We start from the raw sequence: 27,012 nt of genomic DNA, 5'->3' as shown, positions 1-27,012 counted from the left end.
TCATATCATTCCATGTGGGAGGTAGAAAAAGGAGTTGTAATTTTTTCCATTCTTAAACAGATGCATAACATGAATAATGTCATTAAAATTGTTCATATGTATTCCACAGAAAAGTGTCATCTTGAATGTGATCAGATACCTTTATCTACTATGCCATACAATTTGTTGTCTACTTAGCATCAGTCATTTCTATGTGTTCTGGGAGCATATTATATATAATTTGTGCTTTACTAATGAATTCAGCTCCTTTTCTGAAGTAATTTGTTCAGTTAAATATCAAAAGAGAAAAACTCATACTCCTTAGAATTCAGGAAATAGATTTAAATTACTGACTTCAAGCAAGACCAAATAGGCCTTTATCTTTCCCTCTTTCTGAGAATGCAGATAACAGCTATCACTTAAAAGTGAAGCCTTTTAGTACATTCTTCAAATCTTTTTTGATAAATATCAAGAAACAACATAAAGGTATAATAAGTAGCAGTCACCTGAGCATATCGGGACTATATTACTGTATTATTAGGCTCTGAAAAGGCTGTACTGGACTACTAGAAGCCAATTCAAAACTGTAAGGTCCCTTGTGTACCTTCATTCTGTAGAGAGACTGCCCTTTGAATTTGCTGGGAGTTTTATGTAAAAATCAGTACCAGAGAATGTTCCTAGTTTTCAGCCCCATGTGAAAGCTTATTATAGGCAGAAGGGATTAATGGTTCTTTCCTTTCCCCTAGTGAACAACCAAAGACTACACCGTTGTAAAATTTGTAAAAATAAATTTATAAAGCCAGATTCATGTATCACAGTGTATCATTTGCACCTACCGTACTCACTAGATGTTTTAGGTATGTCTTACTTGACACAGTCCTGATGTGAATGGGGCTCAGAAGTTTCCCTGTGTGTTTTAGACAAGGACAATTTATCAATTGAGAAATAAGGTTTAAACATTTTGGTTTCTTTGCTAGATCTAATGTCATAAAACAAATTATTCCTTTCTGTAGGAAAGGGATTTTCCCCCAATTTATCTTCTGTTCCCCATTTCCACTCTTCTTGGCCCTGGTCCTGCAGTACGAAAGGACCTCTCTGAAACAATGCTCATTTGTATGAGAATCCATGTAGGGAATAAAAGTCTGACTTCATGAGACAGAAAACAGGTAAGGACCTGTATTTATTAAATCAGAATGCTGCTGGGAATGTCATAGGTCTCTTATCACCCATTTCAAACAAGTATTTAGCTTCTAATTAGATTAAGTATCTGATTAAATGGAGAAAAAAATGGAAAGTCAGAATTCAAAGGAGCTCAGATTGCTCCTGCTGTAACACTCTGTCACTTGAACTAAGTCCATGGTGTTTAATGCTCCTATGGGATTTGTTTCCCAGAAGTAGATGGGTGAGATGGTGCACTGAAAGTTTCCTATTACTGCTTCATTTTCTAAATACCTATTTTTACATTTTAACGTATAGCTCCATCAGCCCTCCCAGACGCAAGTGGGACAAGCAGCCTCACAACCCAATCTCCTGCATTTGGCTCACAGTCAAGCGTCTATGTCTCAAAGCCCAGTGCGTCAGGCTTCCTCTTCTTCCTCCTCATCCTCCTCCTCTTCAGCTTTGAGTGTTGGCCAGTTAGTCAGCAGTAAGTATTGCTCCCTGGCTCTCCTTAATTCTCCCCTCTGTTTGTCCTCCTCACTGCTGAGTTTCCTGATCTGTTTTCCCTCCTTTTTTTTTTTTCCATATAGTAGATTGTATATGGCTAAGTAGAGTGACTCTTACCAGTAAAGAACTACTAAGTGCTGTCATGGATGGGGCTTAAGGTAAACATACTTTGAGAAATTGTAATCGATGCTCAAAATGGTCATAAAAATGGTAGCAGCCATTAATTGCCTTATGAGGGCAATTCTTTTAACTAAAATGTAGTTTATGTTCTTTGCAAATGAGTTTTTGAATCAGTCAATATAATGAATTATATTGCTCAGAATTTGGTGGGCAGCCAGATTCTCCTACTTTTGGTTAGGCTTGCTTGTTCGTTACTGTTTATTTGCTTGGTTAGTGTAGCAAACCGTTTTACAGACCCTAGCACTACACAAATCTAGAGCAAGAGACATTTCTTGACAGGAAAAGCTGGCACAATTTAAACAAGAAAGCACCGTAACACGTGGGAGAGGAGAGAGAAGCACGCTGCAAGGAAATAACTGAGTTACAGTGTTAGGATTGTAACAGCTGATCTCCTGAACAGCCCTTTCTTCCATATCACACAGTTCAGAGTTTTTGCTATTACCTTATCAGCATTAACTTTGGTCTTTACCTAGCAGAATAAACATCTTAATAGTATACATAAGAAGCATTACCAGTTTTTGCACATCTGCAAAAATCTGAGTGTATTGGATGACCTTGTTCAAAGATACTCCATGTACATATTTCAAGTAAAAAACCACTGTAGCTCATACTGTATTGGTAATGTAAAATATATGACTGATACAAGCTTATGAAGGGCTTGGAGAAACTGTCATGCAAAGGAAGATGTGAAAAAATCTTGGTTAGATTATTTCAGAGATTGTTTACATGGGGAAATTACTAGCAGAGCTATAGTGGTAAAATTATGCTGGTATAACTCCCAGTGTGAATACTTTTATTCTGGAATAAAAATAACCGCATTGGTAGCTGTAAGTACATAAAATATATAGATATAATTATAGTGATATAAATATACTGCTATTGCTCTGTCAGTAAATTTTCTCATGTAGACAAGCTTGTAGGAAGAAGACAAATAAGAGACTTCATGTTAAAAATACATAGAGTTACCCCTTGTCTATGTGGGAAAATTGACTAAAATATCTAGTGCAGTATAAGTTACTTTTCAATGGCTAGTCCAGAATAGCCTCCCTTGTGGACATTCTTATTAAAAAAATACTCCAGAATAACTACTGAGGGGTACTCTACCCCACAGTAGTTATTCCAGTCAATTTCCCCGTGTGGATAAGTGCACTATACAATAAAAGCAACATGGAAGAAGCCCTTTTAAGTTTACAGGATAGATCCATCAAAAGTTAGGCAATGCTAGAAAAATAGTTGCTTGTTCAACTGTATGCCATTCCTCTTAGAACATGTATTTTATGATAAAGATATACATTGTGATTAAAATCACGCAATCGTGATTTTTTTCTCATCCTTCTTTCAGTGCATTCCCAATGGAATTGTTCTAGGGATGCATCAGAATTACTAACGCAACAGGCAGGCTGTTGTCCCAGGGTTTGTTCTCTACCTGATTCACTAAACTGTTCCCCAGTTTGCGTAACATTTGAGGTAAGGAAGCTGTAGAAGAGTGAAGGATGGTCTTGCTTCAGGCAGTAGAGGCCTGAGGAGCTGAAGCTTTCCATCTGCCACGTAATTCCAGTGCAACGGCAGGCAAGTCACTTAAAACAGATTTTTCACAAGTGCTCCCTCAATATCCAGCTTGAGACTCTGGACTTTAATTTACAGAAGAACCTGGTACTCACAGTTACAATTTTAAGTGCACTTTCACTGTGGAACTGTATAAAGAACCATTTAAAGACACAGTCTAAAAAATCATCTCCTACTTGACCTAGACTGGGTACCGAAAAATGCTTTTTCCCTTAATATCTGTCCACTTCTCTGTGAATGAGAAGGGGAAGACCCTTATCTTGTAGAAACACAAGAAAATAAATTAAGATTTAAAAAAACAGAAGAGCTCAAGAGGAAATGAATAACTATGTCTTTGGTGGAGAGCTTTAATAGAGGTCTGGGGCCACACACTGAACAAGTAAAAAGGCAATGCATCAATCCATTCCTCCATAATGAAGCACAATTTGCCCTGTGCACTGGACAAGGCAGGGGCCTGGGGAAAAAGAACTGGTAATCCGGGGCTCAAAGACTACGCTACACTGCGTCGTGGGATACTGTAACGCCAGCATTTTGTAGCTTCTGAGTGTTTATTTGTACAACTCCAAGTAAGGATGTTCTTTTAGCTTCATTTTTTGCTTGGATAAATTTCAAGGTTGTTACAAAAGCAGAATTGTAATGTCAGTCAGTCATATGGTGAGATAATGCTTATATTCATAGTTGGAAATATGAGATCTTCTGTCAGTTGAATGGATGGAGAGGCTGATAGGTTGTGTTACCATCTTGTTGGTCCTGCTCTAAAAGGAATAAGGCACATGCTGTGCTCATGGATTTGGATGAGAGCAGACGAGTATGAGGCACAGGAATATCAATTTGGGGAAGAGGGAGAGATACACTAACGAACATAGACTTTCTACTTGTTCCTCTCAGGCTTGACTCCTTCCACCACTTGTCCTGTTCCAGTCCCATTACTTCCTCATGCCATTCTCCACACAATCTGCGCTCCCTTTGCCTCCACGCTTTTTTTCCTCTTGCCTTCTCCCTGCAGTCCTTTCCCCGCAGTCCATCATTCCTCAACTCCCCTTCCCATTTCAGTACCCCTCCAGCTCCCAGTCAGTCTCTGTTCCCAGACCATATTTGTGTCCCTTTTACCAGCCTTTTTGTTAGGTAGTTTCTGTATTCCTCTACCTTGTTTTATCACAAGCGCCGCCTCTTTTTCCCTGTTTCCTTTCCTCTACCACAGTGATTACTACTCTCTGCACAGTCAGGCCCTCTCTCCTTCCACTCCAAACTCAAAATCCTAGCTCCTTAGTAGTCTTCAGGGTTTTTTTGCTTTCCATCATTTCTTTTTCTTCAGACTCAAGGTTAATTTTTACCCCCTCTGCATCCACATCATGTAGATGCCACTTCTACCCTCCCTGGAAGCCATCAGAGGAGTGTGGAAAATGATCACCAAGAAGAGAGGCGAGTCAGTCTCTCTGTCTTTACTGCTGTCCTGGCCCAAAGCAGGCCAGAGCCACAACCATAGGAGTGAGGGTTCTTCTCCATCTACTTCAGCCTTAGGCTCAAGCATCCTCAGTACAGAAAAAATCTTAAAGAAAACTCCACACAGAAGTGAGGCAAATCTCTACTGAGTAGATAGGCCACATTGGAAGCTCACCTGCTTAGACTTGTTTGAGACAGATTTTTACTTGGGATGGCAAGAAGCCCATTACTGATGTAACCGCTATATCCCTGACACCTATCAAGGCCATGCCTCAAGTTTTAGGGAAACTGAACCTTCTTAAAGAAAAGATGTTATTACAGTTCTTTTATCCTGGGCAGAGCAACATGTTTTATTAGCCTCATTCTCAGATGTGTTTCATCTGAAATATGTCCTATAATGGCAAATGCCAGTCAAACTTAGCCATAGTTTACCCTACCTGTGATAATGAATGGCACAGAGAAGATAGTTGGAGTGCTTCTCCCTTGCTCAAAACAGAAGAAAGCTCGATTAAATCAACAAGTGGGGATCTCACAGTAAAGAAAATACTGTTGATACAATCAGACTGAGGAAGGCATTGTGCTTCGGAATTAATTCACTGGGACCCAGATCTTAAGAGCATTCCAAAGGGAGAGAGTATTTATAGGAATCTCCTATAAAAGACCATGACAAAAATTACACATGAATAAAAAGTTCTTTAATTGTTCTAAATTTATGTTTCAGGCTTCATCCAGTCCCTAGCTATTCAAGACCAACAGACTGAGTAGTGTGAGGGGCAGATCAACTCATTTCTGGCATTTACATAGCGTTATCATGCAGTGAGAAGTAAAACAGTCATCTCAATGATCCCTGATGGCTGTCCAGCATATTCTTGAGAGCATCAAGCCAACCACAAACTGGAGCTAACACTGTATGCGTAAGCCTGCTTGAGCTGGCACATAAGTGGCAATGTTCCAGGGCACAAGAGAGCTACCTGCTGGTTTCTAGTAATGTAGAAAGAGCCTACAAGAAAGAAGAAAATATGTTCAGTTCAGTAGAGAAAGATCAAGACACCTGTGTAATGAAACACAAAAAGGCAGACAGGATCCTTTACAGCTTTTTGTTGTCCTTGATAATACCACCCTTTTAGACAAACAGTCTTAATTGATCTTCATGAATTTGGAAATTGTTTCATGTGACTAAAAATCCATTTGCATACAACTGTGCCCACACACAGGAAACAAATAGAAAGTCATCCCTGGTTTGCTCCTTTGCAGAATCCATTCAGTTTCTGGGTGCAGATCCCTGAAGGGCAGGAGCACCGCTTTGTCAAGCCTATGGCCCGTAATTGAACAAAGCCTTCTTAGTGTCTCAGCTCTCACACTGCCTAGCAGAGCTTTGTGTAACAGGCCTACCAGTGCAATCTAGTGTCTGCCAAAGTCCATTCAAAGTCTTCTAGTGGGATGAGGCCTGCAACGGGTCAGTGGTTCTGAAAGAAATCCATAGGCACAAGGGCAGCAAGAAACAACTTGTGGCCTCCTGAACATCTCTTTGATTGCTTTACCCCTCCTGAGGCAGAAATATTGTTGTTTCCTTTTCCTCATTCATTCCAAAGCTGCAGTCCAGTCCTCCAGCAGAGGCCCTAGAGTAGAGATTTGCCATATTCCAGAAATTGTTGCCAAATATAGTAAAGTTCATGTAAAACTAGGCATATTCAGCTACCTTATTCTGTTAATCAAATTGCTTAGAGAACCATAACTTCAGTAAATAAATAATTATTTGGGGCAAGGTTCTGCACACTTACTGTAAAGAGAGTAACTCTCTTTACAAGAGACCACCTCACATCAGTGAAATTACTAAAGTACTATGAGAAAGGGGTCAGAATTGGGCTTTAATAACTTTAGTGTTCCATGTTCCGTGTTCTTATTCCTTTTACTTCACATTCTAGTCATATTTTCTTTATGATTTTACATTTTTTCTTTAACGTGTTTCCTAATTTTAGTAAAGGTTCATTTCCTTGCCTTTTTTTTTATTTACCTTTATTTTTTTTTTAGTTCCTGTCCTTTTTTTTCCCCTGGATTGTTGTATTCTTTACAACTTCTCCCTTTTATCTCATCCTCACCCCTTCATTCCTCACCAGCAACAAGTGCTAGTTCTTCTAAAGAGAAAAGAATTATGGTTGTTTCCAAAGAAAGGACATTTAAAAAGAAGCTCTGCCTGAGCAAGGACTGTAAGATTCATCTCTACTCTTCCTGTCCCTTCTGTATGATTTCTTCATATTGTCTCATCCTATCTCTGTTCTCTTTTCTTTTCTTTGTTTTCATTCAATTCTACATCATTATTTCTCCTTTTTTTCCATTTCATTTTCCTCTTCTCAGATGCATCCCTCTTCTTGTTTCTTTAACTTTTCCACCATATGTTCTCTTTGTGGAAATCACTGGTTTCCCCTCATGCTCTGAGTCTTGTGACTCCATGAAGTTCCTTTCTTCTTTCCAAATTCATTTTACTGTCATCTGTTACTATAAAATTAAAATGCCTCCCACAAACAAATTATTCTTCTTTCTTTCCCCTGAGCACCAGTCCATTTTCCATTAACAATGTTTTGTCCTGCCTCTTTTATCCAATTTACTTTCCATTGGACTTCCTCTGCCAGCTATTTCTCCTCCTGTCTGACTGGGGAAATCATCCCCTGTAATCCCTCCCATGGTAGAACTCTGCACAACAGAAATTTGCTTTCTCCTTCAGGGTGCACTGACGTCTTTAGCAACTCTTTCCCCTAACTATTAAAATCACAGCAAATTTGCACTCACCAACAAACTCACGCAGGATTTTCAGAAGAATTCAAAAGTGGAATAGTATTCCCTTCAGTGTCAAAAAAGGGGTTTTCAATGCAGAAGAGCCTATAGATTTTATTTCTTCCACTCTGCACACCCACCTTCACCATCCACCAGGACATGTAGGGGAATTTTAGCTGGCTTCCTTTTTGTTAGGGGATATAGACACATATCCCCTAAGATGATCCCAGACAACTCTCACCTTTCTCCAGCACCCAGTAGTTTCATAGACACAACAGCCATTGTTTTATCAAGCCATAATGCATGTTGGGAATCTTTTAATGTTGTTACTGTAGATCCCAACCACTCAATGAGATTGGTATTCTTTATTTTCCTGTTGGCACTGTGCTGCCTTCTCTAGGATATCCACTTAATTTAAAAAGCACTGGTTTATTTACAGTCTTCAATAAGCTACTCTTCCTAAAATGTGAAGTGCACTATACACTTAACTGTTCTGAGAGCTCAGAACTTATTAAAACAAAGTCCATTATCTATTTGTATATATTAATGTATGTGTATGTATTAGTGCACAGAGTCCAAGATTATGTATTCATGGCATTTTAATGGCAATAGAGTAAAACAGACCAGTGCTCTTATAGATGTCAATAGAGTGGTCTTCATAGTACTATTATTTGAGTTTTATGGAGCTGATAGAACTCAAGGGACTGCTTCTATGGATTTCAAAGGCCTTTGAATCACGCCTGAAGTAGAAGTGGTTCTGATTTGATACAAATGCTATTTTCCCTACCATTCAGGGATCAAAGGCTTCAGTGTTTTGGTCCACCTCTGTTAGTACTTTCCTACTCCCAAAGATGCTATGTAAGAATGAAGCTTCTTTCTCAACAGATAGTCAGCCATATATTACAATCTACTCCCATATTCCTGATGTGCATCACAGGTGTTTTTCTCATCTCAAGGAGAGCTCAGCCTAATTGTTCACTCATTCAAGAGCCCCAAGCAGGAAAGGACTTTCCATGATATTCCCTGTTGCAACAGTGCCACACCAGAAGGATCCAGCAGAACTTGGTAGAATTTCTCTATAATCACGTGCAAGCAAATAACCCCTTAGCTTTCTTACCTCTTTTTTTATTCCTAACAGGAGTTGGGGAGGTTTACAGGTGCAAGTTGCCATAGCGTTTGCTACTTTGAAAGTTCTCTGGGAATACCTGAATTGTCCTTTGTCACATCCCTAATAGCCTTAGTCAGAGGCCTTAAAGTGAAGGAAGGAAAGAGGTGAGGAAGGTCACCATCTTAGTGCACTTCACTCAAGCAAATCTTTGAGGCCATTATCATTTATGATATTTTGTACATTTATCAGTTGCTCTTCAGAGACCTAAAGGGCAGATAAGCATCCAGCTCCATTCTGTATCTCTGAAAATCAGAACTGGTATGCTAGATAGACTGTGTATGGGGTAAGTAGGAAAATTTCAAACCTCTAAAGGCAATTACTTTACAAACGTGTGTGGCCCCTGTCACAGTGCCAACTACTTAAAACCAAATAATACATGCCCTAGATTTATAGTGAATGAGTGCATGTATGTGTGCACAGGTGAGCTCCAGCACAGCACTGACAACAGGAGGGACAATTCTGATTGTGGAGCATTGTCAAAACTAGGTTCAGCCTATGTGCGTGTTTACCTGTATGCATAGTTCATGTAGCCCCCAGTTGCATATGGGAGTATTTTTAAAATACTATTGCTATGTGTGCTTCTTACAGTCAAGTTGCGAATTGATATAGGCTAAACTTATACAGCAGAAAAACCTCTTCCCTCTGTCTATTATTGAACTAAAAGATTTTTTATACGGCATTTCCATCATAAGGGAATTTTACATCAGGTTTATAAACCCCTGAAAATAAAAGCTTTGTTACTGTAATTCTGGCAAGCCCTTAGCTATAGCAGTACTAGCAGGACCCACTCTCATATAGGGTTCAGAATAGTAATGTGGTCTAGCACCGTCCTTGGACAACTGGTTGCGTTTACAGAAATTGATGGGTTATTGTGCTGCAAACTTTTCACCTAAGAAGACTGAGGAATGAGGTGAAGAACAATAGAGGTGTCTTGCTGGGAGAATGGCTTCCCTACACGCAGGATTGCACACCACTTTGAAATCTTCCACCATCCCAGTCCCATGCTGTCTCCAACTTGGCAAACGCTTTTATTTAGCCAGGTATCAGTATCCTGGGGGGGGGGAGTTCCATTCTCCAGCTGTTGTGTCATTTCCCTTGATAAGTCCTAAATTGACTGAGTTATCCAGCACCAAAGGAGCTTTCCTGTGGCAGACATGCTTTATTATGTGCCCTTTCAGGGACAAAGCCTTCTGTGTCAGTAAACTGCTATGGAGAGGAAGGACAGATTTATTCTCACAGCATCATAAGCATTATCTTCTGAGGGGCTAATGTAAAAGTAAAAAATTGTGCAGCATTACCATCTGAAACCTAATGGCTGATGTTGCTGCTCCTTAATTATCAACCTGATGGGAGGCAGAATGAAAAGCTTGAAAAGCTGCTTCTCGGAAGGGCATATTTTAAAAGATTATTTTTAAATTAAGGAGTTTTTAAAGGCAGCATTTTGTTTGGGCTTCTTCATTTTCTGCGTTATTTTGGACGTTTGGCTGGTGGTTTGGGTTGGGTATTGTGCAGAAGGGAAGGAATGTTTGTGAATCTCCTTATTTGGCATTAGTTTTAGATAAAGCAGAAAGTCTTGATTTCAAATTAAAAACCCAAGCAGTTCACGCATCTATTTAGCCCTCCCCACAGACTGCAAATAAGTATATTGACACCAGCCTTCCTTCTGTATGTGATAAGAAGGGGGAATGGGGAACGTGACTTGTCGACCAGGGGGAGATTTTGCAAGGCACAAACGGCAGTCGGGAGCCCAGGCACCGCCTCACTCGCAGACGAGTTGGCCATTTTCAGGAGTTCAGCAGCAAAGTACGTCTTTGAAAGTCTTTCACCAGCTCCTGGAAACACTGCAGCCTAGTTAGCATTTTAGCAATCTGAACATGCTTTGTAACACACCTGACAAGGCAAGCCTGTTTCTGTTTGGGGAAGAAGGGATAAGTATTTCAAAAAATGAACATGAACATCTTGACAATGAAAGCTGGTGTAAGCCTAGCCCACTCATATGTGATGCGAAGAACTGATATGATTAAAAAAATATTTCAACAGATCCTCAAACAGCCACTGGAGAGGTGGATGGGGTGAATCTGGAAGAAATCCGAGAATTTGCCAAAGCTTTTAAAATCCGGCGCCTGTCCCTTGGCCTGACACAGACTCAAGTTGGCCAAGCCCTAAGCGCCACCGAAGGCCCAGCCTATAGCCAGTCTGCCATCTGCAGGTAACAAGTTACATCATAAACTCTCCTCTCCTCTCTTTGTTCTTAATAATTATTCGGCTTATTGCAAGGAACATGCTTGTGCTTGAGTCTTATGTCTTTAGAATGTATTGTTAATCTGGGACTTGAATTAGCCAATAGTGTTGGTATCTGGCAGATAAAATGTTCTTATTGTCTACCACTAAAGTAACTTTAGTCTTTTTTTTTTCCCTCCTTCTTTTTTAAACAAGTGAGAAACAATGTTCCTGGCATTGAGACTTAATTCAGTAGACAAGCTGGAGACCCTGCTGATGCTGGATAAACACCAGCTGACCCTCTTCATACTGTGCCATTTACTACAGATAGGGTTACTGAACAAATATTTCATGGTTGCATCCCTGCTAAGTTAAAACCTGTATTACTGTGGTTAGCACTTCACATATAGGATGTTAATAATGATTTACCTAGGCAACACAGAAGGGAAAAAATTATCCTTCCTGCTATCTTGCAAACCAGCAGCTGTTCATCTTTTATCACCCAAATGTTTACTAAAAAAACCAGACAGACAAGCCATATATGCAAAGCAGAAGTAGAAATCTGCCCTAATCATAAGAAATGATAATACAGTCTTGACAGAGTTGAAGTAGTTAGAAGCAAACACCGTATATGCATGTATGTGTGTTACAGTAATCCCATGTTTATGCATGAGGTAACAAACACACTTAGGTAACAGCTTTTTCCTCTTGGGCAATCCTTATAGTCCTTCTCCATCAGTGAAAGCCAAGAAACCAACTCTAAGCTCATTTAAGTGGATTTTGTTCTTGGTGATCCATGAAATGCTCTGTCTTTTTATCTGCTCTTTATACTTTTAATGTATTCCCCACAGAACGGAAGTGTACTTTTCCTGCAGTTTAAGACTAAGGTTATAAATAACATCAGTATGGGGTAGTGAGCTTGCAGCTCACATTTTGCTCAATGATTTTCCATAAAACCCATTGATTGTTGTTAAATACAAAAAGCTCCATAGGATCCTCTCACTTCTATGGTCTCCCCTACTGTTTTTTCTTATAAGATACCTCCCTGTAGAAAATAACCTTTATTCAGTCTATACAAGGATACTACTGCTGGGAAATTTGTTTCAAGACTTGTATATCGTTATACCAAACAACATGTACTGCAGTATCAACACTAACAAGCAATGCCAATGATATGAATGCTATTGCTCCCTGTTGCTAAGGATTAATTTTATTTTTTTTTTCTTCCCTGTGGTCAATTGGTAAAGAATGCCTAAAACGGGTGGAGTTTTTAGCAATTGCCAATTTGTTGTAGCCTTAAGTTGCTGTTGAACATACTATAATTTAAAATGATAAATTGCAGTTTCCTTTGCTTTTGTCTAGTTTGTTGTCTTCTCATTTCCTCCATCTACCTCACACCTGAGAAAACCACTGGGGATGGTTTGAATTTTACTAAGAGAAAGGGTTCCCCACTAACCGATTATCGTGAAAACCCCAATAAAGATGAAGTTGGAGCACAGACATGGCTAACAAAAGCCCAGAAAGTGGAGACCTTTTACAGAGGGCTCCTTAGAGGGGCAGATTGCTCAGACCATGAGGACTGGGTGCAGAAGCTGGTTGTAAGGTTATCAGGTTTTTTATTTCCTTTGACCCCCTCCAGATGGATATCGCTTTGGGGTGTAATAACCTGCTATGACTGTGCATTTCTTGTTAAGCACCAAGACAAGCTGCTTCAGTGGCAGTATGCTGTTCCTCAGAAATAGTAGGTTTAACTTTTCTTTTAATGGTAACAAAGGAGTTTCAGTATGAACTCCAGGGTAATGGAAGGGGCAGTAAGGTAAGCAAGTTGAACGACCAACTCCGAGACAGGAGAGTCTCCTGGTGGCCTGTGCAGGTCATATCAGCACTATACGACCTTGCTGATATGTTCTGCGTGCAAATAACAGCATTTTCTTAACTTGAGACAATGCGTTCTAAAACATACACTTCAGCCTGAAATGTCACTGGACACCAAGGAAGGACATCTTGCAGTCAATATCACACTAGGATCCCAGGCACCAGTTACAAATTCTTTGGAGTGTTATTATCTGAAATTATTACTTGTCTTATTCTTTGTTTGTGAGAAATGCTTAGTTTCTTGCTAGAATATTTTCTGCAGCTGCCACGTGCTGAATAGAGATGCTAAAAATTGCCAACTCCGGTCACCGAGTTGCTTTGCACAAAGGCATTGATTCGGTCAGTCTCATCGCGAGATCACATCGTGATTAGTGGTGGCGGCGGCAGTGCTTCAGCACCATGCGGGCTGGAGAGAGCAGCAGCACCGTGCAATAATTGTTGCCTTTCTGCAACGTTAAATACCGCAATGTGCAGGGTGGACATGGACGAAGTGGGGAAATACGAACGGGTGGTATCAGAGGAGTCGGGTTAAGACTCTTTTAATGCATAGCAAGAGAGGATGAACTCAGTAAATGAAAGAAACAAGTACTTATATTGTAAGACTTGAAATGTGAACTCAGCTCTTCTGCTTGTTTTTGAGAGGATTAAAGCTTTGTGTGGCTGCTTTTCCATATGTTTTATAATACTTGTAAAATCTGGTTTGGCAAAAGACTTTTGATGGCAAAATGATATATAGAAGACCTCATTTACAGGAAATGATATCATTCTGGTACAGTTTGCAGAAATCCCACAATAAACCCAGCTTGGTGCCACAGCATATTAGTAGACTATTATGCTGGGTTTCATCTGGAAAACATGAGTCTGTCTTTGCACATTGTGGGGGCAGTCAAGATAATTGCAAAGTGCCCAGCTGTTTCAGCTGAACACCACCGTAGCTATGGGAATCTTTTTCCGACCCAGAAAAGGGATATAGCATTAACTTGCAAACAGTGAAAATTGCTGAAAAATGAAAGGAAAGGAAACCTGATATTCAGAGGCTAGTAACTGCCATTGGTTTGTGTTATTAAAGCTGTGGTGTTTGGACAACATGGGATGGGAGGGGAAACAAAAGGATTAATCACAAAGACGAGATGATAAAGAGCAATTGCCTTTGATGTCATTTCCTGTAATTAGACATAGCCTTAAGGGTTTTGAAGATCGTCAGAAATATGAAAACGCGACTCATAAGCTGTATTATTTAGTGTACTTAGAATTTTGTTGTAGTGCTCGTTTTATGTTAGCTTAAATATCTAGTGATATATATATATATAGATAGATAGATATACCTATCTGACAGTTGTCGTAATCCATTGTAAATTACCTCTGCCAGTCAATTAGTCAGGCAGGCAGGAAGTCCCACCCTGGCAGAGCATCAGTGTAAGACTCTTCTTTCTCAATTTTCCCTCAGACACACCATCCTGAGAAGCCACTTTTTCCTACCACAGGAAGCCCAAGAGAACACTATAGCTAGCAGTCTGACAGCCAAACTGAACCCTGGCCTTTTGTATCCTGCCAGGTTTGAAAAGCTGGACATCACCCCTAAAAGTGCCCAGAAGATAAAGCCGGTGCTTGAGCGGTGGATGGCTGAGGCTGAGGCCCGCCATCGAGCAGGTATGCAGAACCTTACCGAGTTTATCGGAAGCGAACCATCCAAAAAGCGCAAGAGGCGTACCTCATTCACGCCACAAGCCCTTGAGATCTTGAATGCCCACTTTGAGAAGAACACGCACCCCTCTGGGCAAGAAATGACAGAGATTGCAGAGAAACTGAACTATGACCGGGAAGTAGTTAGAGTTTGGTTCTGCAATAAGAGGCAAGCACTGAAGAACACAATTAAACGTTTGAAACAACACGAGCCTGCGACAGCAGTTCCTATGGAGCCTTTAACAGACTCTCTGGAAGAAAACTCCTAAAAACAAAACAAAACAAAACCACACACAAAAAAACCCGCACCAACAGAAACGTAACCATTCGAACTCTGTGAAAATACCTGTTCATCACCCTTGTAAGTAAAAGACTGAGAAAACTACAAGAAGGACAGAACAGTTTATAAATGTCTGTGGGTTTTCCTATTTAAAAAAAAAAAAAAAAATACACAACACTTAGTGTGTGTGTGCCGTAGAATTAGTTCCCAAAAAAAATAAAAAGCCAGTTTTTTTAAATGGACTTAAAGTAAACCAAATAACTGCTTACTTTTTTTCTGTATATTATGAAAATGTGAACACATTTTAAGGAAAAACAAAACAAAACAAAAAAAAACAAAAAAAGAAAAAAAAACTTTTATCTGTTTAAAAGAGAATAGAAGCCTGCCACCTGGAGGAGTATCCAGGTATCAAGTGCTGATTCACTATGAAAACTATTAACCAAAGTCAGAAACATGGCATTGCAAACTAGATTGTTAGTCTACTCTTTTATGAGTGTAAAATTGTGTTACGAATTTTTACATTTGTATTTTGCAAAGAGGAAAACAACAAGATTAATTTCTCTCATCCTTGTTCGCACCCCCTGCAGGTGTGTACAAACAGGTGTTAAAGCCATCCCAGAGCGGTCACCTCCTTTTCTTTTCTTTCCTTTTCTTTTAGTCAACAGTTTTCAATCTCCAAGTGTTTGGGTGCCAAAAATAATTTATTTTTATTGTGATTTGCGGGGTTTGGTAGTTCTCTTCTAAGGGTGTATGTCTTGGTTTGCATTTCTTTTTTTTTTTTTTCTGATTCTTTTTGCTGCCTCCCTCCTTCCAGCTCATTCTCCACCCCTTCCCCAAACGCACATTACCCAGTACTGTTTGAATATTTTTAAAAAGAAAAGTGAAATCTGAACACTTTTATATTGATATGCTGAAATGCAATAGAGGACAAAGAAGGATTAGGATTCTGTCTGATGAACTGTCAGCCCACGCTGAACATTGTGCTCACTGTCAACTGTGTAGCTTGGGATTTCTCTGTCCTTTGGCCATAAACCTGGAGAGGTTACCAAAACTCATTTTGTAGTATAAATATAAACTGCACGCTTGGTTCAGTACCACATCTATATTATGGTTCTGTTTGAAGCAATTTCTCTCCGAAGTCTGCTAGCCAAAGAAATTTCTTGAGATTCTGATGAAAACAAACGGACAGGCCGAGAAGTGATGAGGATGTTTTGGTCATTGCGTCACTATGGACTGTTTCAATGGTAGTGCTTTGTTCCTTCTGCCTATTTTTTATGTCATCCCGATATTGATGTTTGCCTGTCGACCTCTTCAGTAGGAGGATGTGTTTCTGCAGGTGTTTCCTGTGACCGCTGGCTAGACTAAGTAATCAGGATATAGGGAAACCCATTGAATATCCTTTGGGAATAGTAAGGTGGGTCACCTGCAATATGTTTCAGGTGAATTGATTTTCCTTTAAAGACACCTTATTTCTGTGGCTTCCTTTTTGATTGGACAAGCATCTTCTAAAATACTGTGGTCATTGGACCTACAAGCATACCAAGGCTCAGAGGGAGAGAAAGGCGTTGCAGGTTCTCAATGGGATGGGGTATGGGCTGACCTGTGAAGGTCACCTGCGATTGTCATCTTCTGCTGAATTCTGCTCCAGCCTTCGGGGTTCAGCCCGCTATTAGGGTAGAAGCTGCATCTTGGTCAGGACTTTACAAAAGATAACACTGGGGATCTGGTTCAGCTCACTGTAGAGGTGGTAGAGTAAAATTCTGCTGGTAAAACTCCTGATTGTGTTCAGTGACCTCAGGATGGTTGTACAGGATTTTTGCTGGTCTACCCGGGATGTCGAAGGAAGTTCCCAAAGTGCTGGAGTCTTCAAATAACACCTCTCACACAGCTTTCAAGAACTCAAGGCTGTATCCAAAACTTAGTGAAAGAAAGGGGCTTCCATTGATTTCACTGGGCTTTGAATCTGGCCCTCACTATTTTATTAATGGGATTTGCCTTGTAGAATGGGGTATTTGCTGCATGGCTGGTGGAGTTTTAAGGCTTCAGAGACCATCATCTGTGCCAGAAACTGCCTCTAAATGTGAGCACTCTCAAAGGTCAGCGTTGGAGAGCACTGAGGATCCAGTACTCCGAGCTGGGCTCACGTCCAGCAAACGCATTTTAGGCTTTAAGCTTCAGCAGGGTATATTTAAGGGTATTTTCAGTATTGCTTTTATGAGGAGGAGAGTGAGAATTGTTATTGACTCTTTTCCGACTGTTGATACATAAATATCTGCCGTGGGAAAAAAACCCTCAGTAACCACAGGCAAATTGTGAGGGACAAAAAAGATGCTTTACCCAAGCTGAATATGTGAAGTAAAGAGAGCCTCTCAGCAACATCTGCCCTTCTGGGTTTTCTTTTACCCTCTCTAGCCACAGGTACCTATATCCACAGATATATATCCGTGTTATCTACACCAAACAGCCCTAAACTTGTGGCCACAATTCAGTTTATATACTGATCAGGAGACCACCCAGAAGCCAACAGGAAAGCAGGGAAGAACAGATCCTATTTGGAAGCGGACACTCCTGAATTCCTACCCGTGCTCCAGTACGCCGCTAATTGTCCCGTCATTAATGCCACATACACGATTACCTGTTCAGCCACCCTTGAGACCGTACACCCCCCCCTCTCCGCTCCACCCCCATCATCAACAGCCTGGGAACAAAACCATCGACCATTCTTTGCCTAAAAACTAAATTTCCAGTTCGCCCAGGGACTGCTCTAAATTTTGTGAAGAAAAATCCCCCAAGAAGAAAAGTTAACTGAACAGTGTATGAAAGATACTAAATGTTTAAAAATATGCTGGCAGCAGTTATATAAGCTCTTTTCTGTTCCAAAGTACATATCAGAAGGATATAACTAGGACAGTGAAAAGGTAAAATAAATATAAATCGCCAGCTTGGAAGAAAAAATGATGTTCATCCCACAGTCTTAAAACCATCCATGTGCAGTGATTTTTTTTACAGTTTTCTAATTTTGTATTATGTTTTGTAAATTATTTATAAAGTGTTGTAATGCTTCTTATATTAATTTTTTTATAAACAAATTTTTGCTATGAGGCATAAATGGTGCCTGAACAGATTCTTAGGAAGATAAATGATGTGTGAGTCATACATCTTTGGGGGGGCCATAAATATTTTGTTTTGTTTTGTTACTGGCAAAATTTCTGGTTTCCATTTGTAAACAATTTTCCTGTATTGATTACATTTGAATACCTTTTAATTTTGCATGTGACTAAAAGATAGATTGCTACCAGCAAATGAAACAAAAGTCTCTTCAGTCATATGTGAAGGTTTAATGGTTTTCCAATTTATGGATCATTGAATTTTTTAAAAAATATATATATATAAAATTATTATTTGAATAATGAACCAAGGGTTCACTCACTGTTCTGATTTTGTCTTTTTATGTTTTTCACTAAAAAGCTATTTTGGATGGTTGAAGAAATCAAATGCATTCAAATGGTTCCAGTTTCTTTACGTTATTACCGGGAAAAAAAAAAAAAAAAAAGAAAAAAAAAAAGAAAAAAGAGAGAACAAGAAAGCAAAAAGGAGCTAGGAAGGAACAAGTAGAGGCGTATCAAAGAACTCAAGCTATAACCAAAAAGAAATATGTAAAATGCCTTTGCTCGTCTTCTCAATGCTGGACCAAAGCTCAATGTATGTAGGTATATGCACATTGTATAGATATGGCTAAATGTTGCTGACAATCTCGCAATACTAAACTGTTACTATTTAAAAAAAAAAAAAAAAAGAAATACAAAAATAAAACTGTTCATCAGTGTTTTACCTCAGCACTCTACTTGTACCCAGTTATTGACCAACATTCAAATAAGAAGATAAGAGAGGAAATTGATTTCCATGTCAATGTTTGACTGTAAAATCTGTTTGGAAAACATTTTGTAATGAGCTTTTTGTCATGTGGTTTGCTTGTTTCCAACTTGAGATTATGTGGGGCACATTTGTTTATTTATTGTTAAAAAGTGATATTATTAATTATTATTATTACTATTATTATTATTATAATTATTATTATTATTATTTTTTTGTCCTATGTGCTATAATCTACAGAATGGTCACCAGGGTCACTTATGAAGCACTGCAAAGAGATCTGTTTTTCCATGCATGGAGCATGCAGCGGGAAAGATGGCAGTACAAAATGGACTGTATTGTGTTGTTAAAAAATACGAATAATTACAAAAGGAGTTGATGTGGTGGACTTGTGACCAAGAAACCAAACTGGATATTTAAAAGCTCCTTACTACTCTGACTTTGAAACCAAAGCTGATTTATCTGCACAGGTTGCTTAACATGAAAAAAAAATAAAAAAAACTGACAAAAACTGTACTTAATCTAGAGCAATATCTGTACGGTCAGTAAAGCTGCACTTTGTGTATTTCTTAACAGCTTCAGATCTGTCACTTTTAATTTGTACCATAAAAAATAAAGAATTGTTTGACATGAAAAATAAGCTCCTTTCATGTGTTTGTCTTAAATCTCATGCATTATTCACATGATCAGAGCTCATGTAATTTCACATCAGTTCAATACAAAAATAGTTAAATGCTCGAAAGAAAGGAAGAAAGAAAATCCGTTTGCACTGAGGAGCATCACTTTATCTGCAAAACTAAACGCTGCTTCTGTACTCAGAGTGGGCATGTACATTGGTGATGTCTTATTTTCTCTACAGATATGCAGAGTAGAGGATCTGCCTAAGGAATATCGTGGAATCACTCAGGTGAGTGTGTATTATCCCCCAGGCCAAGTGAAGCAAAGCGCAGATGGACATGAAGGCCAGAAACGGTGAATGTCCCGGTGCTTCCCCAGCTCCCAGAACAAAGCCCCGGTAAGTGATGGAAGGGGAGTGTGGTAGCGAGCTTGGGTCAGCCTTTCAGATGATTTCTCTCGCATTTTTACAGAGCTCATGAGGTTCATTCCTCATTTCTTTCTGTGATTATGGTATTAGGTAGCAGAAATGCCTATTTTTCAGGCCATTTGCATTGAGTCATATTGAGTTCTGTCTAAATATATGACTCTGAAAAATCAACACGTTTTGAGAAATGTATTAGTTGTATTATAAAGTTGTTGTGGAAAAAACAGCCTAGGAAAAAAGCTCTGACAATATTAGAACGTTGGTTTTGAGACTTGGGAACAAAACTTTTGCAACGCCTTTTTCCTTTGATTTTGTTACACAGTGTTTTACATTTCCAATACCACGTGTTAAATAATCAAAAACGAAACCAAAATATTTATTTGCATAGAAAATACAGGGACTACCTGGGATATTTATTTATCCTGAATTTTTCCAGACTGGAGTTTCCCTTTTCCATGCATTTTTTACTGCATTTTATGGGATACATAAGAAAGTTAAAGGAAAAAGGTAAGTTTCTTGTAGATGTGATGATTCAGGCACCATAAGCAGGGCAACGAAGATAGAGGTGTAGCCTTATGTTAGACCAGCTAGTATATGTGGAAAAAGTAGATAAGCTTTTAAGTGCCCAAATCCTCCTTTGGTCTGAAACAAAAGCAGCTGAATCCAAAGGTAAACAGAAGCTGAGAACAAAGAGGAATAAGACACTGGGGTACCATGATGATTTGAACTCCTATCTTAGTACTTCCTACACTGCCATACCTTTGTATCATGGGCTAAACCATCATGTGCCTGCTTCATTCGAAAAGTAGTGACTACAGGTTCCACACACCACCTACACACAGGGAGTGCCAACGCCATTAATCCCTGAGAGGGATGCCTTGGGACTGAGTAGTCTTTACCCACTAGTAAATACCTGCTCCACAGCATACCTTTTATGGTATGGATAAGGATATCCTAGCACACTGCAGAGCTGTGGGGGTATCTAAATTACACCAGCTCCTCTAGGCATCGTGTTTCCACACCGCGGTCTAACAGCCATACTTCAAACCCACATAATTCATCTACTTATATGATACAAGGATGCGGAGAATGACCCTTTGTGCTTTCGTATCAGCTACTAAAATCTGAATCTTTTCATTCAATCAGGTATCTTTTCATTTAATTATGATAAAGCAACAAGCAAACATTGGCTAGGGGCTTTTTCCCCCTACCCTATTTAAAAATGCAAAATTTTCTCTTTGGATCATGCTATAGCTATTTTAGCTGCCTCATAGGCACATGACCCTACCTAGCCATTACTTAAATAACCTGGATCTATTTTGTTGCAAGAAATGGTGACTTTGCAAATTGAATCAATTATATTCCCATTGATCACTGAAAGCTGACGATAAGACTTCGCACCCCTTACTGACTGCTTAAAAATCAAATTTCTAAAGTATGACAGTACTTCAAAGCTCCCTAAGTGCAACATGAAGCACAAAGAGCTTTAGAAGCACAGTTCTTTCCATGGCCTCTCTTTTGTACTTCTTGCAAAAAAGAACATATTTGCAGTATTCTTGACAAACGATAAACTCCGTCCGTGCTCTGCCCCTTCCTTAAGACAGGCGTGATGGAAGGAAAGCTGGCACTGAGATCAGAGAAATACACAGGGAAGACATGTTTTTATATGGTATATTCCCCTGTGCAGCTCCTTTACAACCGGTCATAGTCTAAATCTGTATCTGGGAGAAAAATCTGGCATATTAGCAGGGTTTTGTTAAGCAAAGATTCTCCTCTACTGACTTAAACTTCAATTAAACAAGCACTCAGGAAGCAAAACAAACTTATCAGGAGGGAAGGCTCTCTTGGGGTTTGTTTTTTAATCTGAGAATTCAGATTTAATATGAATCACTCCCATATGAGATCGTGATGTTCTTGGAAATAATAGAGAATTAAAGAGTTGGAAGGTTTTTTTTCTTCTCTCTCCCTCTGCTCTACAGACCTGGAGGTTTGTTTTTTTCCTCGTTCACAGTCCTTTACCGTTGCATTTTGCCACATTATGGACAACAGCAGTCAGGACTGAGCAGAGAGTCACCAGGAGCCCCGCCAGCAATGACCGTGTTTTTTAATCCAAAACCCAATTGCCCTGATTTCTTCTGAAATGCCAGCAGCAGCCTTGTCTAATCCACCAAAGCAGCTGCAGGGAGGGCACGTAGCAGCTCATGCAATAATGAGTCTTTCATTTTATTGTGTTCACAAGGACACTGAACTTCTTGTATCATTGCATGATCACTGGCCTCATGTCAAAACACCAGTTGACTTCTCAGCCCAAGAGCTCTGTGTGTAAGCACATGCACACCCAGTGTGGGTAGGTCTTGGTTCAGGCCACAAACACACACGCAGGCTCAAGGGGCAGCAAAAAATGGCTTTGGCAGTACTAAAACTGTGTTAAGCACTACCTGAGTGGGCCAGTCCTAAAAGAACCTGAGAGATTCTGGTTTTGTGGAGCAGCAGCTTAAAATCGTGGCAAGGCCTCCACGAGCACAGCATCAACCAGCTTGTCAGGTCTGGACTCGCTTCCTTCTTTTAGGACACACCACATATTGCTGGTGTTCACCTAATGAGCTCCTGGCTTTCAGTTAACAAAAATCCATGCCCCATCCGGTCTATCCATCAATACCATCAACAGGAAGGTCTCCCCCCTTGTATGTTCTCTCTCAGTGATGGTCCCAGAATAGTCCCTCAAATGGCCCCAGGATGCTGAAGGTCCTAGAGGACAGTGAGCAAGATGGTGACGCTGCACACATCTGAATTGTGTGGCAATTTGCAGTTGATCCCAGGGGAGCCAGGATTCCCTCAGCAGCCGTGGACTCCCTGGCTGCAGTGTGTAACCTCTGCACGCCCACCCCTTTTTTTAAATTCATTGAAGAACTTGTTCTGACATTCAGTCATTCCTGCTAGTTTTTAATGCTATTAATTTTAAACATCTCATGTTCTCATGAACTGTTGATGCCTTTTCTCTAAAATGTATAAACTTGCCTTTTAACTATCAACTGAAATGAAAATAAGACAAAGCTATGAAGATCCTTTAATTTCTTTTTGCAAAGAAAGCACTCTGGTGTTTGTTACCATCTTGCGTCTGTCCTTTTGATATTGTCAGTTCAAGTATGTGTTCTTAAACAGAGAGAACATGAAACTATCCCCAAAATTACCCCTCAATTTACCCAGGTTAAGCTATCTGAAGAGAAGCGATTGTTTCTTGAATAGCAGCAGCTATTTTCAGTTACTAGTTGTGGAAACTGAAGGGACCGATCTTGCAAGTGCATAATGTAGATAACTTTATTTGCCCAACTAGTGTTATTGATGTTTTGATGCTACCTTCATAGAAACATTTCGTGACACGTGTAAGTCTTCACAGGATTGGACCTACCCTAGGCATTTGTGAATCGATACTCACATTTATCACTTTTCCTAGCTCATCCATCAGTAAATCTTGATATGTCCTTTATTATTTTTGAAACACAAACAACTCAGATGGGACTGTATCTCAACAAGAAAGGTATGTGCATATTCCTTCTAAACTCAATACAGCTATTGTTTCTGGCTTAGCAGACAGCTGCCAGAAACACTTGCTGCTGAAGATAACCTGGGGGGGGAACACTGGGGGAAAGGATAAATGCAAGACCATGAGACATTAAATACTTCTAAAATACTCTCTATTGTTCCACTGCATTTAAGATCCGTCCTTCTGAAGATGCCCAAATTCACATGGTGACCACTAATAAGGAGAACTTAAAGCAGCACCATTTTGTGCCTGCGGTATACCTTACCCCAAGCAAGTGTATCAACAATGCGACTCTAAGCCTTATGAGCTAGTCTGGGGATCAAAACTCACCAAGTGTTCTATACATCCAGAGTGAGGAACACAAAGAGCAGGGATCAAAAATCCACACTAGCATATGCACTTTACAGGTCATGATATCTTCAAAGAAATTACGCAACAGGTAATACGTAATAAAGACCACATCTGAGAAAGGAAAAGACTAAACTCATAGTCATTTGTTAAAAAAAAAAAAAGAAAAGAAAAAAGGCACAACTGACAGAATATGTTTCTTCCTAAGATGTGTTAGAACAGCTGTACATGGTAATAAAAGCCTATCAATCGCTTGGTATCAGCTGAGCATACACTCGCTGTACATCAAGCTTGTGGGGAGTCTGTATTATTTATAACGTACTTTCTTCTGCTGTGGTTAAAGGTGTGATATCAAAAGCAGGTCCTGTGGCCCTAGACATCAGCTGAAGATGAGAATATGACAAGTTACATTTATGGCTGGAAATGGCTTGAATTGCATGCTAAAAATGAAAACTGTCCGTTCTAAACAAGTTAACATTTTTTAAAATATAAATGTTAGGCCTGAGACTATTTTACTGGAATAATAGAAATAATTTTCCTAAAACTAATTTAAATCCTCTTCGATATGTAATCATTTGTGGATTTTAGAGGGCAGGAAGGTAATGTCCATTTTCAAAGAATCACATGGCATAGTTTTTTAATTTTTTGATTGTGCACAGCTTGATTTTTTCTATTTTAATTATATCAACATACTGTAATTCTGTAAAATCTAAAAGTGAATGTGCCTATATACAAAGCCAGCATCTCCAGCGTAGCCCAATCATGTCTCAGGTATAAGCAATCAGTTCTGCAAGTATTTAAATGTTTACGTAGCCCCGTTAGCTTGGTATCATAAAGAAACAGCCCATTGCATGCTTGCTTTCTTTACCTACTTATATTTCATACAATTTTAACCTCAATGCTTTAAAACATTGGCCAGTTTCAAACTAACCTGACAGAAGGGAAGAAACCTCACAGATGTGTGAGGTGTGAGAAATGTGGCACACCAGATGTGAGGGAAGTGTCTACAGGTTTAATGAAAATAGCCTAGAGAAGAAAGAGAGGCAGATTAGAGTCCCAGGTGAGAAAAAGGCTGCAGTAAGCTCAACCCTTACTCAAACCAGAGAATCAACATGGGACAAGGAAAAAGAAAGTCCTTCTAAAATCCCCAGCTGTAGGAAAAAATATCACACTGAGCTCACAAGCCACCAGGACATGCGGATCCTAGGAAACCAGATTTCATTAGTCCTGGTGCTCACAGTTCTTCATATTTTTCATGTGATTTACAAGCCCAGCCACCAATGCCTCAGAACAGACACACCAGCAAGGACCAGTGGGCTGTCTGGTCTCATATCCTTTCACAAAGCCCTCTGCTAACTTCTTCAAAGAAGTAAATCTTGTAGGGGTGCATTTAAATTACAATAAATGGGCACAACTCTTTTCCCAGCACAACAAGTAGGCCTTGGCTTCCTTTAAAACTGTTCCTTACTGTGGAGAGGTACTACCTTTAAAAGAAAGCAGTCTGTCATTTCCATGTCCAATACAGCAGTTATATTGTAATTTAGGATGGAAAAAATCTCTAGCAGAAAAAAACATTCCATTCCTATTGCACTGGGAAGGTGATTAAAAGGAGCAGGGAGAGGAAAATAGCCTCCCAGTAGAAGCTGTTTATGAAGTATTGTATTAGAAAGTCTATTTTTCTGGCTCAGGGTTTAAATCAGAAAAATAGGTTACTTGTGAACACAGGAGAGGAATAAACACAACTTTTCATTCATTAATTTAACAAAATCTGCAGCAGGTTTGAGGCCATTTTTGTTCACTGCTGTCAGCAAGATTTTGCACGCTGGAAGCAGCCTATTTAAACTGGGGAGAGATGTTCAAGTGCATGAGATTATAGGTTTACCTTAAGTAGCTTTGTTGCTTAGCTGCTTGAGTGTTGGTTCCAGAACTGGACAGGATTTGGACATTTCTTTTCAATACTTTCCTCTTCTTCTAACGCTCATCTGCTTTCAAAGAAGCTCTGAAGCTCACTGCCTCCAGCACCTGTGCAGTAAAATGGGTTAGAGGAGGCCAGCAAAGTCTGTATCCAGTTCAGTTTATCAGAATAAAGATTGATCATGCTTGGCAGTGAGGCTTATTGCTCTCTCCCGAACCCACCCATGCAAAGAGGAAAACACATGTCCTACCACAGAGCACTGCGCAAGCCAAATATACTGCAAGGCTAAATGAAGCCCACACCGACTTTACAGGCAACTCTCTGCACTGGGGATGCGTCTTCACGAGCTGTTTAGTAATAAACCGGGTGGCTGGAATAGGAACCCCTGAAATGCAGGCACCCGGAGCATGTGCTGCCCAGCTCTTAAGCGTAAGGATACTTCAATATGCCAATATGGGAGATATGAATAAGGAAGCAGTGTTTCAGTCACTGCTTTCCTTTGCCTTTGACGTTTACAGCGCAGCCTGAATGGAGTCAAAGGCTATGAATACAGCTGGCAGATGCAATTTACAGTCTTCCCCAACACCCTGATATCTAGATCTACTAGGCAACAAGTTTCAGAAGATGATGACCCGTAATTTTCTCTTGGCATAGACAAATGTGCTCTGCAAACTACTGTGATGGTAGAATTGGCTGCTACGCCCCTTTCTCATCCCTATCCCCAGCTGCCAAAGATAACTGACTCTTCAGATCTTCCAGCAGATACTCTCTTCTTTTCATACACCAACTCATTTCAGTTGGGACAACCTCAACAAACACTTAGTATTCCGATTTTTTAACCCACTTCTCTATGACTGAAACAGGTTGAAGAGCAATCACACAAGTCACTCCAATGGCAAAGGTGCAAAAAGAAAGGAATGAGGAAAAGACTGAGCACACAAATGTCATCCATGAGCACAGCTGGATCCAAAACCTCACCCCATCAGACTGCTCCACAAAACAGATAACTATTCACTGCCTCAGAGTTTCAGCATATCCTTTAGGGACATTCACAGTGCCTATGATTGTGCTTTGAATTTTCTGCTCTCTTACATCCTCTCAGTAATATTTAATCTTTTTTTTTCCCTTTGGCAACATAAAGAAAATGCCATATCTGTTCTGAAGAAGAATTATTTGTTTGAGGACTAACTTGCCAGAAATACCTATATTTTTGTTAATGAACCTCAGAGACTTTCCTCTAAACAAGGAATTCTGTGAGAAAAAAAGAACTGAAATACGCTCTTGTTTTTCATATCAATATTGAAGTAGTTTGCTCTTTATTAATTTTTTACCATTATGACATGACCAAGTCCCTTTTTTGCCTCTCAATCTCATAAATTCTAATTTAAGCTACCATTCTGGTGAAGAAGAAAAATTAAAATTCATTATTTTTATTTCATAAGGTAAGGTGGCCCCAGAC

The 27,012-nt window shown here is 39.6% G+C and overlaps 1 protein-coding gene across 2 annotated transcripts in view; it reads left to right on the top strand.

Moving 5' to 3' along the window:
• The window catches only part of POU6F2 (POU class 6 homeobox 2), a 313,847-nt gene extending 298,823 nt beyond the window's left edge, over nt 1-15,024 (top strand). For both annotated transcript variants that reach the window (XM_009462403.2, XM_087737877.1), the window contains exons 8-10: nt 1,456-1,624; nt 10,814-10,982; nt 14,316-15,024. In XM_009462403.2, coding sequence (XP_009460678.2) covers nt 1,456-1,624; nt 10,814-10,982; nt 14,316-14,820 — 843 coding nt within the window. In that variant the 3' untranslated portion in view covers nt 14,821-15,024. The remainder of the gene's footprint in view (nt 1-1,455; nt 1,625-10,813; nt 10,983-14,315) is intronic.
• Nucleotides 15,025-27,012: the final 11,988 nt, after the last annotated feature.

The sequence above is a fragment of the Nipponia nippon genome, unplaced genomic scaffold (genome assembly GCF_047370975.1).
Source record: "Nipponia nippon isolate SJK-2023a ecotype South Korea unplaced genomic scaffold, ASM4737097v1 scaffold_1, whole genome shotgun sequence".
NCBI classification, from domain to species: Eukaryota; Metazoa; Chordata; class Aves; order Pelecaniformes; family Threskiornithidae; genus Nipponia; species Nipponia nippon.
This window is presented reverse-complemented; position numbering and strand designations above follow the sequence as displayed.